The 15,274-nt window shown below is 48.6% G+C and overlaps 2 protein-coding genes across 3 annotated transcripts; both read right to left on the bottom strand.

Annotated features, from left to right (window-relative positions):
* Positions 1-3,249: 3,249 nt before the first annotated feature.
* HOXD8 (homeobox D8) lies at positions 3,250-7,395 on the bottom strand. Of its 2 annotated transcripts, none has more exons than XM_081261866.1 (2): positions 5,040-7,395; positions 3,250-4,682 (listed from the first exon to the last, which is right to left on the bottom strand). In XM_081261866.1, the coding sequence occupies exons 1-2, from the start codon at positions 5,602-5,604 to the stop codon at positions 4,390-4,392; spliced, it is 858 nt and encodes a 285-aa protein (XP_081117992.1). In that variant the 5' UTR covers positions 5,605-7,395; the 3' UTR covers positions 3,250-4,389. The 2 variants fall into 2 exon arrangements, with proteins under 2 accessions (XP_081117992.1, XP_081117991.1); XM_081261865.1 differs by having other exon boundaries at positions 3,250-4,685; positions 5,040-7,391.
* A 3,701-nt stretch (positions 7,396-11,096) lies between these two features.
* HOXD9 (homeobox D9) lies at positions 11,097-13,751 on the bottom strand. The gene is made up of 2 exons (XM_081261635.1): positions 12,389-13,751; positions 11,097-12,044 (listed from the first exon to the last, which is right to left on the bottom strand). The coding sequence occupies exons 1-2, from the start codon at positions 13,182-13,184 to the stop codon at positions 11,803-11,805; spliced, it is 1,038 nt and encodes a 345-aa protein (XP_081117761.1). The 5' UTR covers positions 13,185-13,751; the 3' UTR covers positions 11,097-11,802.
* Between the last annotated feature and the right edge of the window lie 1,523 nt (positions 13,752-15,274).

Genomic DNA, 15,274 nt, shown 5'->3' with positions numbered 1-15,274 from the left:
TTCATTTTTACCCTCTTACCTAAGGCAAGCCTACCCCAGTGATCTTGCCCAGAAAATCTGGGCTCTGCAGACCAAGAAAGCACAATCTCTCCTCCCACTCCTCTCCAACATAAATTCAGATCTTCCATTTGCTGGGGATTTCTTTGGTAGAAGAATTACCAACCAGTCCAATAGCTAAAATGGTTTTAAGTACTTGTCAACCTCTCCAAAATAACAGTTTGGGCATCCACTGTTTGGTCAGTGTCTCCGCATAAACATCCTCCTAGACAGTCTTGGGTTACAAGTAATCATTTGGGATCCCCTCTGAAATTCCTTGCTTTAGGTCCCCTCTGAGAGCAATTCTCATTTCTGTGAAATTCAATCCTAGCTCCTCTTTTTCTTCTTTAACCCCAAATATTTGCCCATTGAAAAGTCTATTCAATGCAGTTGTGAAGAGGAGGGCTCCTTTCTCCTTTTCCTGTTCAGAAAAGGAGTGACTCCCCAAAACCAGTCAAAAATAATGTTTTTCCTCAAAGGCAGGTGTCACATCTTTGCATTTTTCATAGAACTCTGCCTGAAAATAAATGTCCTCAGCTGGCCTCCAGTATTCCCCTCATGGGCATGGTCATCCAGGTTTCAGTGCGTGCCTGAAAAAGGTTATCTCCCCCCCCCCCCGCCAGCATATTGCCAATCTTTTCCTTAAAGATAGCCTTTAAGGACTACTAACAATGTTTATATTTTATATTGGTTATGTGTGTTTAAGTTCTCTACTAGTACCATCTTCACACTAAGTACCTCAGTGAATGTAGACTTCAGCAGGAAATGGCACACCATCCTCTGGAATAGGCAATTTGTAACCTATGAGGAAATTCAGATGACCTTGAATGTTTTTTATTAAAGGACTTCTGTTGCCATTTGTCAGCAAAAGTCATATTCTTTCTAGAAAAGCCAATGGGTCCTAATTTTGCTAAAGGGAACCACAGAAGCAGACAAGAGTTCATTCAAATATTCTCTCTTCCCCTTCCCACCCCCAGATGCCCAAGGACTCAGAAAATACCTTGGAAGTAGAAGACAAAAGCTTGAATGTGAAATGGCAACACCTTCTGCATTGAAGACTAAAAAATGTTTTATTACACAAGGAGTTGGAGCAAGTTGTTGGGCCCTCTCAAGTCTAGAACACTTTCTACTGATCTATACACATGAACTGAGGAAAGAGTGTTGAATTCTAAAAATTTTCTGAGAAATAATCTCGATAATCAATTTGTCTTTTTATTTTCTCCCCTTTTACCCAAATAAAGCAGAGCTTCATGACCCTCCTTTTCAACTTGGGGAACGAGGACTGGGAAGAGACTCTTGGCACTGAATGGCAGCCATATTTACTTTTTCCCCTTCTGTGCAGAAGTAAGCAATGCATTGATCTTTGTGGAACCTTACAAAATGGCATCCCTGAACTGTCTTTTCTCTAGACTGAGACCTACATCCTCTTTTGTGTTTCTCATTCTTGCAAGTACAAAGCCTAATTCACTTGGAAAGCTTAGCTTTTTCATTGTTAACATTGGAGGATCCTATTTTTTCTTACAGACTTAGGCATATTGCTGCAGCTCCGGGCAGAAAAGCACTGCCTGGATTTGCAAAGGGTTCTCTGAAGATTTATGCAAATTTTTGCAGCAAAAAAAATGTTTGTTTGTTGCTACAAAGCTTGAATGTTTACCGATCTGAGCCAATTAGAAAGGCAACTTGGGTGCTCGTCACTGTTCCTCTGTTTATATGCGCTACCATGATGGAGGGGTGGAGATGTCTAGCCATTGTAAGAGAAGGTGGCGAATATGTGTGATGTGTAACTCCTCAGGGTCTTTATTTGGAGACAAACCTATGTGTTTCCTAACTACAGAAGAAAATACATATACCTACATTCATAACACTTTCTCCATGTGTATAATCTATGTATATGTACAAACTCATTTCTCAAATATATCAGTTATTGAAATGAAGTCATTTTCTGTATATGAGCTATGATCATGGTTTAGGGGACCAGCAGGGTCAGAAGGTTCATTTCCAGATCAGCACAGAATGCCAAGGAAGGGACATTTTTACCTTCCCTTCACCTTTCCACCTCTACCCATGCACTAGGTCCCTCACCTAATAAAGAGACTTGCTCAAATCTATAGCTCTAAAAGTGATATTTGGGGAGCATTTTTGAGTGGGAGATCAAGTTTTGCTAATATACAGAAGAGTCCCTTAAACCAACTAGAGTTTAGATAAGCACAGGTCTTTGGATAGTTTATGCTTGGGGCTGCTCCCCAGCCATGCCATCAGCCCTAGGCATCCTTCTCTGTAATAGCCAATATTTCAGGCAGCAGCACACAATGCAAAACATTCTCAAATCCAGCATGTGCATTTGCAGCTGTCTCCTCTCATGCAAGTGTTTTAGCCTCGGCCACGCATGTTTTAAAACTGTCTTTCCTGGATTAAAGAGCCTCTTCCCAGGGTGGAAAACCAGGTAGGTGGTGCTTCATCTCTGACCTGGCCAATACCAATATTTCTCTGGTTAGTGGAACAGCAGAAAGATGCCTGGCAATACCTAAGGGGGCAGGCAAGACTGGCCCCAAACTAAAGATCATCTTTTCTTACCTGTGCAATAAAAACCACTCTGGAAATTAAAATGTGTCTCTAATCTATTCCCAGCACCATGTACAAACACACAAATGTGCCTCTTTAAAAATAAATGGCTAAAATAAAAAGAGCTTTTCAACAACTAGCTAATAAAGATGCTTTCCATTTTGGGGGAAAAAACAATCCTTTTCTTATATTTCTTCCCTCTCCCTTCCTACATTCCCCCCACCCCTGTAAAATGGCAGCTGCAAGAGCAGGCTCCAATGGGAAATGGATACCTTGTTAATAACAGATGCCAAAACCCAGCATCAATGGGAATCAGGGGAATTAAGCTGTGGCATAACCTGGACTCTGGGATGTCCCCTACCGGGCCTACAATTTGAGTATTTTGTGGAAGTTCAAAGCTTTCATAACATCTTAGCAGGATTACCAGCAAGATGAAACACAGATAGTATAGCCAGCTCTCTTGACTACAAGAGCATCCCCCATCCCAGCTTTCTTTTTTTATTTTTTTAAAAAAAGCATGGGAAGTGTGTTACCCCCAACCCTTTCTTATCAGACAGAAGCCTTGAGCAAGTTGCTGCCTTATAAGGGCACTGGCTATTGTATGTAATTCAGTAAAAGGAACATTTGCGGCGCTCAAAGACATTAGCTCTAGAAAGATTCATTTCTTTATTAAGGAGCTAGCTATGTTCTGGAGCGGTTGTTTACACTCGAGTTTTCTGCATTTGCTCTCAAGGTTTGTTTCAAATATGTGAGGCCATAGTTCTCCTGAAGAACAGCAGAGGACCATACCAACCGTCATCTGAGATACCCATAGCAAATTGGCTTAAAAGGAGCATTCGAACAGAGCGAAGGAAATACAAATAAATATGGCACATACTCAAACAGAATCACAGTGGTGGCCCTAGTGTAGAGACCAAGCAATTTCAGGCGATTACAAGTGAGGTTCAAAATGAAAGCAAGGCGACTTGCCAGAGTGAAAGGTTAATGAGTGAAAATGTTATAAATGGTTTTTCAAGTATTAATTCACTCTAGATTATTTAATTGCCATAATTTGTATGGACTATAGAAAAATGATTAAATGTCAATTGTGACGTCCTGAAACTTTTGTCACTGGCCCAACATTTTCCCGAAGTTCAAGGAAGCTGCCAGAGCCTGGACTACAATTATACTCTTTAGCTAACATGTGCTTTTCAAATATTTGGCCCAGACTTTTTCCTGATATATTACATCAACAAAATACTCAGAGAAACCTTTAACTACTTTAGAAGTAAACAAAAGGCACCTGAACCATTCATTATAAAAGCATAAAGAAAAACATAAATAATACATTTTAATCAAATAATATAAAGTAAAAATTCTTCAGGCATAATTTTTTTAAAATTAATACTTAATTTACTCACCATAAAGAAAAGATTTAAGTTGTTCAAGTGCACTTGTTTGATTAATAAAGCATTTCATATTCAATTATTTGTGCTAATAATTAGGAAGCTTACGTTGTTGAGGCAAATCACCAGTTCAGACATTAGAAACTACCATTATAAAAATATAGCTACAAGGTCAGTATCAAATTACCCTTTCATAGGACAGCCCAGGTATTGCTTCTATGCAACACTAGAAAATTTGTTTAAACACCCAAATCCCTCTCAAAGCGCAGAAACCTCAAGAGCAGTGACATGAAGGTAGCTTGAAACACAGGTAAGGTCCTTTCCAAAAAAAGAAAACAGGTGGTGTCCACCAGCATATGTTGACCATTAGTTTTAATAGTCTGTGGTAAAATTTTAAAGGTAGAAGTTAATTTGTCGGGCCTTCAGCTCTGTCTTCCTCCAGCTCTTGGACTTCCTTTTTAGTTTCCCCGTCCTTCACCTCCTGCCGGGAAACGGGAAATTTGTCCTTGTTGTTCTCCTTTTTCCATTTCATTCTCCTATTCTGAAACCAGATTTTTACCTGTCTCTCAGTGAGGGCTAGGGCGTGGGAAACCTCAATTCTTCTCTTCCTGGTCAGATAAGGGTTAAAAAGGAATTCCTTTTCCAGCTCTAGGGTTTGGAAGCGACTGTAGGTTTGTCTTCCTCTTCGTCTACCAGGAGCTGCTGGTTAAAACAAAAAGGTGGAAATCAACGTTTAAAACACTGCAATGGTGTCTCTGCAAGTTGCTGGAGGTTTCTGAAATGGGTCTAACGGGTGAAATATACAGAGTGCTCTTCAGCTCTGTATAAACAGAGTGTTGCAGGCAAGAGAAGCAGAGACAAGGTCTTCACAACTATTTTGTCCCTATCATCTTTACTTTTAAAAAAAACTTATTACTTTATGAATGAGAGCCACCGCGGCTAAACAAGAAAGAAAAGGAGCGGGAGAGGGAGAGGAAAGGGGAGTTTTAAAGCTAGAACGTGAGATGAAAGCAGATTTCTCCCCTCTTAAAAAAAAAAAAAAAAAGGCATCCCAACCTTGTGGTCTCATCCAGGGAAACATTTGAGAAGGAGACGAGCTCTGATTTAAGTGGTCTGGGTCCTCGCCAATATTACCACTGGACGATTTACAGTCAGGATATTGTACCAGCTCGGCCTCTTGCTGGGTCGTAAAAATCGGCTGTCTCTGTAAGTTATCGTATCCGTAAAACTTCGCGGGCTCCCCGTGACAGGCAATCCCGCCGCAGGGGGGAGGCGGCGGCGGAGGCGGAGGATGCGGAGGAGGAGGTGGGGCGGCCTGGTAGGCAGCGGCCGGGCTGCCCCCGCCCGGGTGGAAGTAATCCTGGCCCGGACCCCGGCCGCCCCCACCGCCGCACCCAGGCCCCGTGGGCGGCGGGGACTGGTGCGGGTGCGCGTGCGCCTGCGGGGGCGCGTGCGGGAAGCCCGCGGCGCTGTTGCCATAGAGCTGCAGGGCGGCGGCGGCAGCGTGGCGGCCGCCGACCTCGGGCGCGAAGTGACAGTCGTAGTAAGTGGAATTGATGGCCTCGCCCGCCGCTGCCGCCTTGTACTTGGAGTACAGCGGGTTCACGAAGTACGAACTCATCCGGGCGGCGGCGGCCGAGGACCGACGTAGGACGGCACAAGCGGGCGGCGTGGAGCAGTCAGGGAGCGCGCCTGGGCTCGGCCGCAGTGCCGCGGGGGCCTCTGGGGCGGCCGCTCGCGCCGCTGTGGCCGCCGGACTACGTCGCTACTGCCGCCCGCCCGCCCTGTGCGCGTCGCCTCAGAGTCCCAACAGCCTGGGTGCTCGGCTACTGGGCATTCATGCCCGGCTGGGGCGCCGCCGCCTCGGCCTTGCGCCGCCTCCCTCGCGGGTCGCGGGGCCTGGCCCAGCCCCCGCGCGCCGCCGCCTTCCCAGCCTCTCCTGGCGCGCACCGGCTCGGCTGCAATATAATCGCCGACGCCCTGGATGACCTGCCCCGCTGCCTCCACTGTTTCCTCTCAGGCACCAGGCGGCCCTAGCGCACCGGGACAAGAAAAAAGTGCGCCCGGCCTGCGGGAATATTCTTTTTTTGCTTCAGTTTACAAGTCCTGCTCTGGAGGGAAAAGTGGGGGGGAGAAAGAAACCTTTGCCCGTTGCTACCTCTCCCCTCGCCCCCCCCGGGGTCCCCCCTCCCGCCGGTCTCGCCGCCGCCCCGGTGCGCGCCGGCTAGGCATTTTCGTACCCCACCACTGCGAGGAGAGGTAGCGAGATGGGGGCGAGATAACCGCGCGGAGGGATCCACGCGAAGGCGAGGCGAACCGTATGTCCGACGGGACGCCTCACTCCATCCCCGAGATGCCTCCGCCAGCCTTAAAGGGGGCCCATAAAGCCGCACTGCCAAGGGCTCCCAGTGCCCCGGGGCCGAGAGGACGCCTGCCTTGGCCCGCTGAGAAGGGGCGCGGCAGAACCTTAGACTTGGGGAGGCAGGGAGGACACTCCCAGGAGGCTGCAGAGCAAATGACTCCCTCCTAGAGCCCCTGGAACAGCCCTATGAAGACTGGCCATGAGTTTTGCATTTCTGAACACGGGGAACTTGGACCAGCAAAGTTGACAGACCGGACCGTGCATTTGGTTGGGTCTAAATAGTTTGATTAAAGGTCATAAGTATGGTCCCAACTCTTGGCGTTATCAAACGAATCAAAGTCCTTTCCAACAGAAAGGGCCTTGTGGAAACGAGAGGTACATTTACAATTGACGCACTGCATACCTGGCTGGGGCTCCTAGGTTAATTGATATTTAATGAAAATCATGCCCATGAATATAGTTTCCATCATTTCACCCTTGATAGACGTCAGTACTAGGAACGGGGGAGACTGTAGAATGTGGGAAGAGGGGCATTAGCACTGCTGAGGGAGTAAATAGAGGAGCGGACCGAAATGTTTCTAGCCGAGAAAGAGGACCCACGCTGGGGTGGGTGGCATTTCCTAGGTCAGGACTTGAGACCCCCAGGTCTCAGCCCCCACGCCTGCGCGAGCAAACCTGAAAAGACTGTCCCCCCGATGGCGCACCGGGAACCGACACTCGCGAGTCCCCCTTGGAGCCTTAAGACGGGCATTCGGATCGCGCTGGTTCCAGGCTGCTGCAGGCGGCCCGGTGTTCTGCTAACTATTCTGGTTAATTCACCTAACCTGTGAGATAAGCTGTGTGAGAGTGGGCTCCAGGCTTATCTTAAAGTTGCTAATTTTTCCCGAAAGAAAAGAAAAAGTTAAGCCTAGTTTGTGATTAAAGAGGAGGAGAAGCAGCCAGAGTTATGTATGAATTGTTGAGTATGAATCGGTAAAATATTCCTGATTTTAGCAGCTCTCTCCCGAGTTGCTTGGCATTACACCACCAACCTTCTCTCCACTCTTCTTCTCTCTTCTCCCGTTTTAATAAATATAAAACATTTAATAAGCCATTTAATAAGTGTTCCAGTAAATGTAATGGTTCTCCGCTGAGTATTTTTTTCTCTCTCTTTTACTCAGCCTTTTTCGTGAGTTCCTTGGATGCTGAGCCTCTTTCCCTTCTAGGTAACCCAGTGTTGAGAGGGCATGAGACCCACTGGCCTTGGGAACAGACCTCAAAGACACGCCCAGCCCACCAAGGACGATCTGGTTTAAACTACAACACACCACGCCGGCTTTCCACACCAAATGTAATGCCTAAAAAACCCAAATGGCTTCGAAGTCGCAGCAGGCCAGTGATTTCAATTATCCTGGCATTCCTTGTGGGTTGGCCCAGCTTGTGTGATTGGGAATCCTGAGGGTGGGTCCAGCGGACTGAATATCATTTTTACAAATGGAAAAAATTAAGTTTGAAATGGAAAGGCATAGAAAAATAATATTGTCTGACCCAACTATTTCTACAAGGAATGGCTGGAAATGGTGAGGTTACACAGATTGTTAATGAATCTGGAAATAAAGCCCTGCTTTATTGAAAATTTAGTAGAGAAGGCCTAAGACTTGTTTTAGGGGTGACAGGGGGGTAAGATTATTAAAAATTTTTTGTTGTTGTTGTTTTCGTTTTGTTATTGCCAAGCATCACCAGATAGCTTTCTTTGAATTCAGAGGGGAAGGAACTGATTCTAACAGTTAAGGGTTTATACTTCTATTTTGCAAATATCCAATTAAAAGATTATTTTCAATAAAAACTGTAATGGTAACTCTGTAATGGTGCCTTTTTATTTCACTATTTGGAGTGTGTGTGTGTGTGTGTGTACGCGCGCCCTTGCATGCTATGTGCCCGCTGGTGTTTGAACCCTGATAAATGAATGGGTTTGGGAATGGAATTGGGAACAAATAGAAGAGATAACCCAAATCTCAATGATATAAGACACTTTTTAGAACTGTATGATTCATGGGGTGGAGCTGGGAAAACAACACTACTAAATGCATTTCTACATATTCAGGCCTAATTTAGAAAATATTAAAATACAATTTTCTCTTTGGACAAAACACATTTTAAAAATTTTTTTATATATAATCATTTTGTTTATAATCTGAATAGAAAAAGAGCAAAATTAGCTTCGTAAATAAAGATCTATGCTGTTACACGTTTTCGTTTTGATAGAATGAATTAATTTAGCATAGCGTTTTGGAGTTTCGCTGTACCAAAGTCCAAATTTTCCGAAATCCTGGCTGAGCCAAATTTTATGCCTGGAAAAAACTGATGGACAAGTTAGCAGTGCACACTATTTGTTTTTGGTTAAATTTATCTTAATTTGGAATTAAAAATAAGATTGTAATTATTTTTAATCAAAACCTTTCTCCACCGCAACTACAGCTTTATGAGATCAGAAAATGGAGCAACAGCGCTCTCTAGTGGCCAAATGCCAATCGAGCGACCGAGTTCAACTTCGTTTTTATTTCTCTCAAACCAATTCTAGTCTTGTTCATTAGTCTGACTGGGGTTTGGACCACTGACACAATAATGCTTCTCTATTTGATTGTCAACAAGTCGACAGAGCCTCCTCAAAGCTGAGAATAATTTTATTTGTGCTCCCAAGAGCTTGTAGTAGTGTCTTTGCCAAAAGCTTCCAGCACTTTTGTTGGATACTTTAGGTCCACATTCTGTAATAGCCCAGCTGTGCCTTTTAGCACAATTATAGGACAGGCTAGATTTAACAAAACTCAACTTTTAAAATATCAATTTTCGAGAAGCTTTATTTTCCCTCAAAGGAACCAAGCACTTCAACAACAAAGAAAGTATGGAAGTCAGGAATTGTAATTTTTCTTTTAAAGCTGTTGCTTTTAGCATGAGATAATAAACATTTCTATTTTAACTTTCTAAGTTTGATGTTCTGGGCCCATTTAGTTGGGCAATTTGGGAGGAGTGAGGCCAAATTGAAAAATTTTTGCTGGATTTCTGAATGGCTGTCTGGAAAGTCCCTTTTGGGCTTGTGTTCCTTTGAAATTCTATGGACAGTAATGGGATTTTAAACTTTTATAACAAAAGTTACCGACAGAGCCAAATTGACTAAACATTCCACTTGAAATTTTTTTTTTAAAGCTCAAACTATTAAATCAGCTTAGGTGTTTCCTGATAGGTTAATCTTTTTCCCCCCTCATTTTAAAAAATGCGTTCTGCAAGCTCAGGTGTAATGGTTGTATTTTTGATAAGTGAATATATTTCAATATTTTTGCTGTGAAGTTTGGAATGAAGGGCCCTATACGTTTTTGTAAAGAGGCATGTAACTTCATCTTTTCCCACAGACTATATTTCTGGAGACTCTTTTCTGAGTAAACGACCCAAGCTCACTAACCTTCCTACTCTCAAGTAACAGTGTGTTGTTATAGTGTTTTGTTTTGTTTTGTTTAAGAAGCTAGAGTGTGGCCACAGTCAAAATATTATAAAGAGCCAGTCGCCTTAAGCTACTTCTAATGCTCAGCCCATTTTAAAAACCAGAAACACATCACCTTCTTCTTCCTATCTCTCATTTTTATTTCCTATGTGCTCACACCTCACTCGGGGGGCTCCCTAGCCCCTGCCTTCTCGGTTCAACACAGTCTTGTTTATATTTTATTGTCCAGATTTTAAGACCCAGTTTTGTCTGCATTTTTCCTTTCCTCTCACAAACATCAAAATGAGATGGTTTCAAAGCGAAGCGCCTGGCCTGTCGTAAACTCATTACCTCCAGACGTCTCGCCGGCTTGATGGCTTTATGACACCTTGGCTCTTCCTGTTTTCAAAGAGCTCTAGGTATCGGGCTGGCTGCAGGGGTGGGGGGTACACAGCACCTCCGCCAGATCTGGGCCTTGGCTTTCTGTCCCAGCCCCCCTCTGCTTTCTCTTCGAGTCCCCTCTTTCATCAGGATCCCCAAGATCTCTGCCACCGCCCCCGCCTTCCGCCCAGCCCAGGCCGCCAGGCGCCGCCGCCTCCTCTAGGGCCTGCAAAGACTATGCTCCGCCTGAACCCTCGCTTACAATGACCTTCATTTTAGCCTCTGAATGCGGACCTTAGAGGGCCAATCTGGGGGCTAAACATACACAGAAGCTGGGTGGAGGGAAGGGGGCGGCGGAATGAGGGTGGCCGGGAGTTGTTCCTTGACCATTTTGATCCGCTAAGGTCACTTTGGGGCTCCTGTGGGGAGGGGCGAAAGCTCACAGCTTAACCAGCTTGGACCTCCCGGAGCCAGCTAGCCCCGCTGAGCTGGGAGAGTAGCTCCAGAGCGCAGAGTTGGCCTTTCCCTTGTTTGGAGACCGGGGTTGGCGGCTGGGGCTCCATGGGTTGAGGCAGGCGTGGGGTGGGTTATGTCAAAGCCTTAGCAAAAGGGTGGTTAGTTCCTGGGGCCTGCCGGCTCCCCCAGACGTTGCTGCGGTGCTGACAACTGGGCCCAGAGCACAGAGTTCATTGAAATGCTAGCACCAAGATGAGGGAGGCGCCAAGACTCCCTCAGGGGCTGCACTCCAGGCCAGGTCAGCCCACACAAAGGAAGTTCAGAGGAACATCAGAGAAACCTGCCAGTTGGAAGGGCCCCGATTATTAAGCAATGTCTCCCAAGAATAGAGGCAAAGTCTGGTGAGGGTGATATTTTGTAGAGACAGAAGTGACACAACGTTCAGGACCAGCGTCTGGGCTCCATTTGATCAGGTTAGCATTTATTGGTAGGAAGCATTAACATTTACAACTGGTCCTCGAGCAGGAACCCTGAGGGCCACAAACCAAAGCAGCCCACGTGAGCCCAGCCTTCCCAGAAAGAGTAACTGCTCCAAAACATTAAGAACACACCCCCACCCACCCACCCGAGGCCCCGGGCTTCTTCCTAGGCCTCACTCGAAGTCTCAGCCCGCGGGGTCCCTGTTAAAAGTGGGCTTTCAAAACCCGGTGGGTGACCGAACCACTCAGGCTTAGGCCTGGGCGAGCAGCCAGGGTATGCACAGTGTCTTCCTCTGCCTTCAGCTTCTCGGATTGGGGTGCGCTTGGTCCGGTTTGGCGAGGCTGCGGGAGCTAAACTACAGCACTTTTCAGAAACATGGGGCACATTAACACATTGAGAGGGCTCCTCAAGCCAGCGTGCACTCACAAAATACAGCATTTCCTAAGGAACCGATGAAGCAGGAAAGGGAGGGAGTGGAATAGATGAAACCCCAAAGCCACTTGGTTTCTCCAACACAGAAGCGAGCAAATACAGAGTTCCCCAATACCTCACAGAGACCAACCACACAGTCAATTCTACCAAGAAAAAAAAAAAAAAGTCTGAGTCGCTGCAGAGTTTCTGGAAATCAAGCACCCACAAAGAAAAACTCCGTTGCCTTTGAGAGCTCCTGCCGGTACTGAGCTGGGTCAGTCTCCTTTGGGGCATTTCTCCTTGCTCATCTTTTTCATTTTCATTCTACGGTTCTGGAACCAGATTTTGACCTGTCTCTCTGTGAGGTTCAGAATCCTGGCCACCTCGTAGCGCCGGTCTCGGGTGAGGTACATGTTGAAGAGGAATTCCTTCTCTAGTTCAAGCGTCTGGTATTTGGTGTAGGGACAGCGCTTTTTCCGGGTGGAGCGAGCGTGGATCCAGTTCGCTGCGGGGTTGTCTACGAAGAGGGGGGTTTACAGAGGAGAGCGAGGGGCGGAGGGGAGGCAGGGAGAGACGACAGGGTGGGGAAGAGAGGTCGTTAAATTAATTTCACCAAGGATGGCCGCTTTTCACAACTTGGGGGGAATTATCATAAAAAGCCTTAATGCTCGCGCTGTTTACCGTACAAACCGCGCGCCCAGGGTAGGTGGTTATGGGAAGCTTTTTTATGGATGCGTGTTGCTCGCCTAGGCATGGGTAGGCGTCTAGACGTTTTTATAGGTTAGTAAAACTATCAGTTTTGCACATTCGAGCCTTACAGGTTTCAGCAATAAATCAGAGGGCAATTTCTTTTGCACTTACTTGGGTCAAGTTGCTGCTGCGGCGGCTGCGGATGCTGCTTCTCCTCCTCCTTCAGCGGGCAGCCCGGGCTCGGGTGATCACTGCAAGCCGAGGGCTCCGACGAGCCGCCTGCCCCGGGCCCCGACCGGATCCCCGCCCCGGGCCCGGTTCCCCCCGCCGCCGCTGCAGCCTTGTCCCTCAGGAACGAGTTGCACGAGAAATCGGTGCCGCCGCTCCCCTGGGACTCCCGGGCCGCAGAGCACTCAGTCCGTTTGGAGGAGGAGGACGAGGAAGTGGAGGAGGAGGAGGTGGAGGCTGCGACTGGGGCCGGGGCCGCTCCGGTTTCAGGCTTAATCCCGTAGTGGCGCCCGTTGGCTGGGCCACCGGGGCCAGGACTGGGACCAGGGCCCGGGGCGCCGCCTCCGCCACCGCCACCGCCACCACCACTGCCCGCGCCACCGGGGAAGCCGGGCAGTGGCTCCATCCAGGAGCGCACGTAGCGGCCAGGCTCGGAGGCGGCGGCAGCGGCGGCCAGGGGCGGCGGGGGCACGTACGGGTGATACAGGCCGCTCATCGCCGCCGCCGCCGGGGGCTGGGCGGGCACCGCGGACCACGAGGCAGAGAACACGGCCGATTTGGGGGCAAAACTACACGAGGCGAACTCGGCGGCAGACGCTGCCGGGCTGTCGGCCACACCTGCAGGCCGGCCCTGCGCGCCTGGCCCCGGTGGCCCGAAGCGTGCCGCGAACACCTCGTCGCCCTCATGGCCTATGAGGGAGTCCACGTAGTAGTTGCTGAGGGTGCCACTGGAGGACATTTTGAGGCGCCGTGCGCTCCCACCCAAGGTTACACTGCCCGCCGCCGAGCCGCTCCCCGCCGGCTCCGGAGCCGCCGACTAGTTCGCAGGCTGCAGCCTCCACCATTGGTCGCGCGGCCCACGTGATCATATTTACCAATACCGGGAGTAAATCAGTCCGCTAAACTGGGGGCTGCTGTGATTTAAAAAAAAAAATCATCATCAACATAAGCGCGATAATTAGAGTCCGTAGGCCCAGGTATATGAGCCCGCTCGGCGTGGCCCGGCCCGACCCGGCCCGGCCAGCCCGGCGGTGACTGGGACCACAGGCCCATCAGCGGCCGGAGGAGGCGCTGGGGACTATTTGTTCATCTCCTCTTGCCACTCTTGGTCCTGCAGTCTCGACCAGGGCTCTGGCTCTCCAGCTCCTGGGCTCAGAGCCGCGGGTCGCGCGTCCACAGGCTCACCTAGCACTTAGCCAGAACCTTGAGCAGCCGGAGGCAGGCGGGCCTTTAAGGGCGGCCCCCTGGCGCCCAAGGGGAGTTTTCTCCCCTTGTTTCTCTCGCTACCTAAACCCACCCCTCCCCACACAGACACACACACACACACACACACACACACACACACGCTCTCTCACAGCTTGTCGTGTTGTTTAAAACAGGTGGAAGACCTCTGTAATGATATTATGCCTTTCAATAAAAATTTTATGAGGTGTATTTGATTATAGATTAATGTGTCCCTAATAAAACGGACGGATGGAGCAGCTCGGAGCGCCCCCTCCCCCTACCACATTCACACACGCCCGCGCAGCCACACACAGCCTCGACGTGAGGCTAGGCACACGCCCGAGGCCGGAGGGGAGAGTTGAGGCGGCCTGGCTCGTGGACAGGCCCAGCCAGGCTCAGCGTCGGCGGTGGCCGTGTTGGGGATTTCTGTCAGCCCTCGGAAGGGCCAGCGAGCCGTGGAGTCTACCGCGCAAACAGTGTCGGTCAGGGTCCGTGTCTTCTCCCCGGCTGCTGGAGAGGCCCTGAAAGAAAACACGCGACAGAGGGAAGAACCCAAATGCCAGTTCGGGCCGGCCCCCACCAGCTGCCCTGTCCCCGGCTTCAGTGAGGCCTGTGGGAACCGCGTCTCCCAGGTCAAGGCTGTTTTGCGCCTTTCTCACTAAGAGGCCTCCAAGTAGATTCCCGAAATATGTGGGGAAAAAAAAAAATCCAAAGGGCCAGATCCTTGGGCCACTCCTTTCCCAATTCTTTTTCTTGCTTCCAGAGGTAAGGCTGGGCAGCCTTGAATCTGAGGGAGATGCCCATTGTCACTCCCAAATCCATGGTACAAAGCCTCTGAAGCTTGGCCGGTAGCCGAGACAAAAGCGGCCTGGGTGTCGCTGCCGGCCGGAGGGCATATTACTCGCTCTACAAGTTGCCCAGCACCTTTGAGGACTCCCAGCCCACCTCCAACCCCGGAAAGAAAGGGGGTAAATGGCTACTTGTGGTCTGATTGATTGCCTTTGCCAATGGCTTTCTGATTTTGTTTCAGAGGGAATGCCCTTTCCTGTAACATGGAAAGGTTTTCCTCCCTGACATAGCCCCCAATCAACAACTAATGGCGCTCCCCACATCGCTGGGAGAAATGGGGAAGTTAAAAGTACACTCCATCTTTTGCCCAACCAATGTAAATCCGGGACAAATCTATTCCAGTGTTCCCAATCTAGCATGGATGCAGATCCCTCCTCCTCCCATCCTTAGGAAATGATGCCTCTAAAGGATTCTGTCTGGGAACTTGGGATGGTTCCTGGTCTGGGGGAGGAAGTTTAAAACTGAATAAATACTGAGTGTCCCAAAGCCTCCCTGGCTGAGGACTCTGAGTCTCAGAGCTCCTAAATAGATTGTTCTTAAGGGGGTAAAAAAGGACCCGTTTTCTGAAACTCCATTAAGCTATTGGAGATCCTCTGAAATTGCAGCCAGTACCTGGAGCAACGAATTTTCTGTCAAATTTTCCCCATAATGTTTCTCCTCCCTTTTCCCTGGCAGGACTGGATAAATCTGGGTTCCATGATATGGATTCTGCAGATGCTAGTGGGAATTTCCCAAGCCATGCCTATAAAAGGAATA

The sequence above is a fragment of the Spermophilus citellus genome, assembly GCF_964194105.1.
Source record: "Spermophilus citellus genome assembly, chromosome: 11".
In the NCBI taxonomy this organism is placed as follows: Eukaryota; Metazoa; Chordata; class Mammalia; order Rodentia; family Sciuridae; genus Spermophilus; species Spermophilus citellus.
The sequence above is the reverse complement of the archived record's forward strand: the minus strand, read 5'-3'. Positions and strand labels throughout refer to the sequence as shown.

Excerpts from the sequence above, each read along its gene's own strand:
- HOXD8 (XM_081261865.1), bottom strand. The coding sequence starts at position 5,604 with ATGAGTTCGTACTTCGTGAACCCGCTGTACTCCAAGTACAAGGCGGCA. Across the intron at positions 4,686-5,039 it reads TCCCTGGATGAGACCACAAG|CAGCTCCTGGTAGACGAAGA; the intron begins GTTGGGATGCCT and ends TGTTTTAACCAG.
- HOXD9 (XM_081261635.1), bottom strand. The coding sequence starts at position 13,184 with ATGTCCTCCAGTGGCACCCTCAGCAACTACTACGTGGACTCCCTCATA. Across the intron at positions 12,045-12,388 it reads GCAGCAGCAACTTGACCCAA|ACAACCCCGCAGCGAACTGG; the intron begins GTAAGTGCAAAA and ends CCCTCTTCGTAG.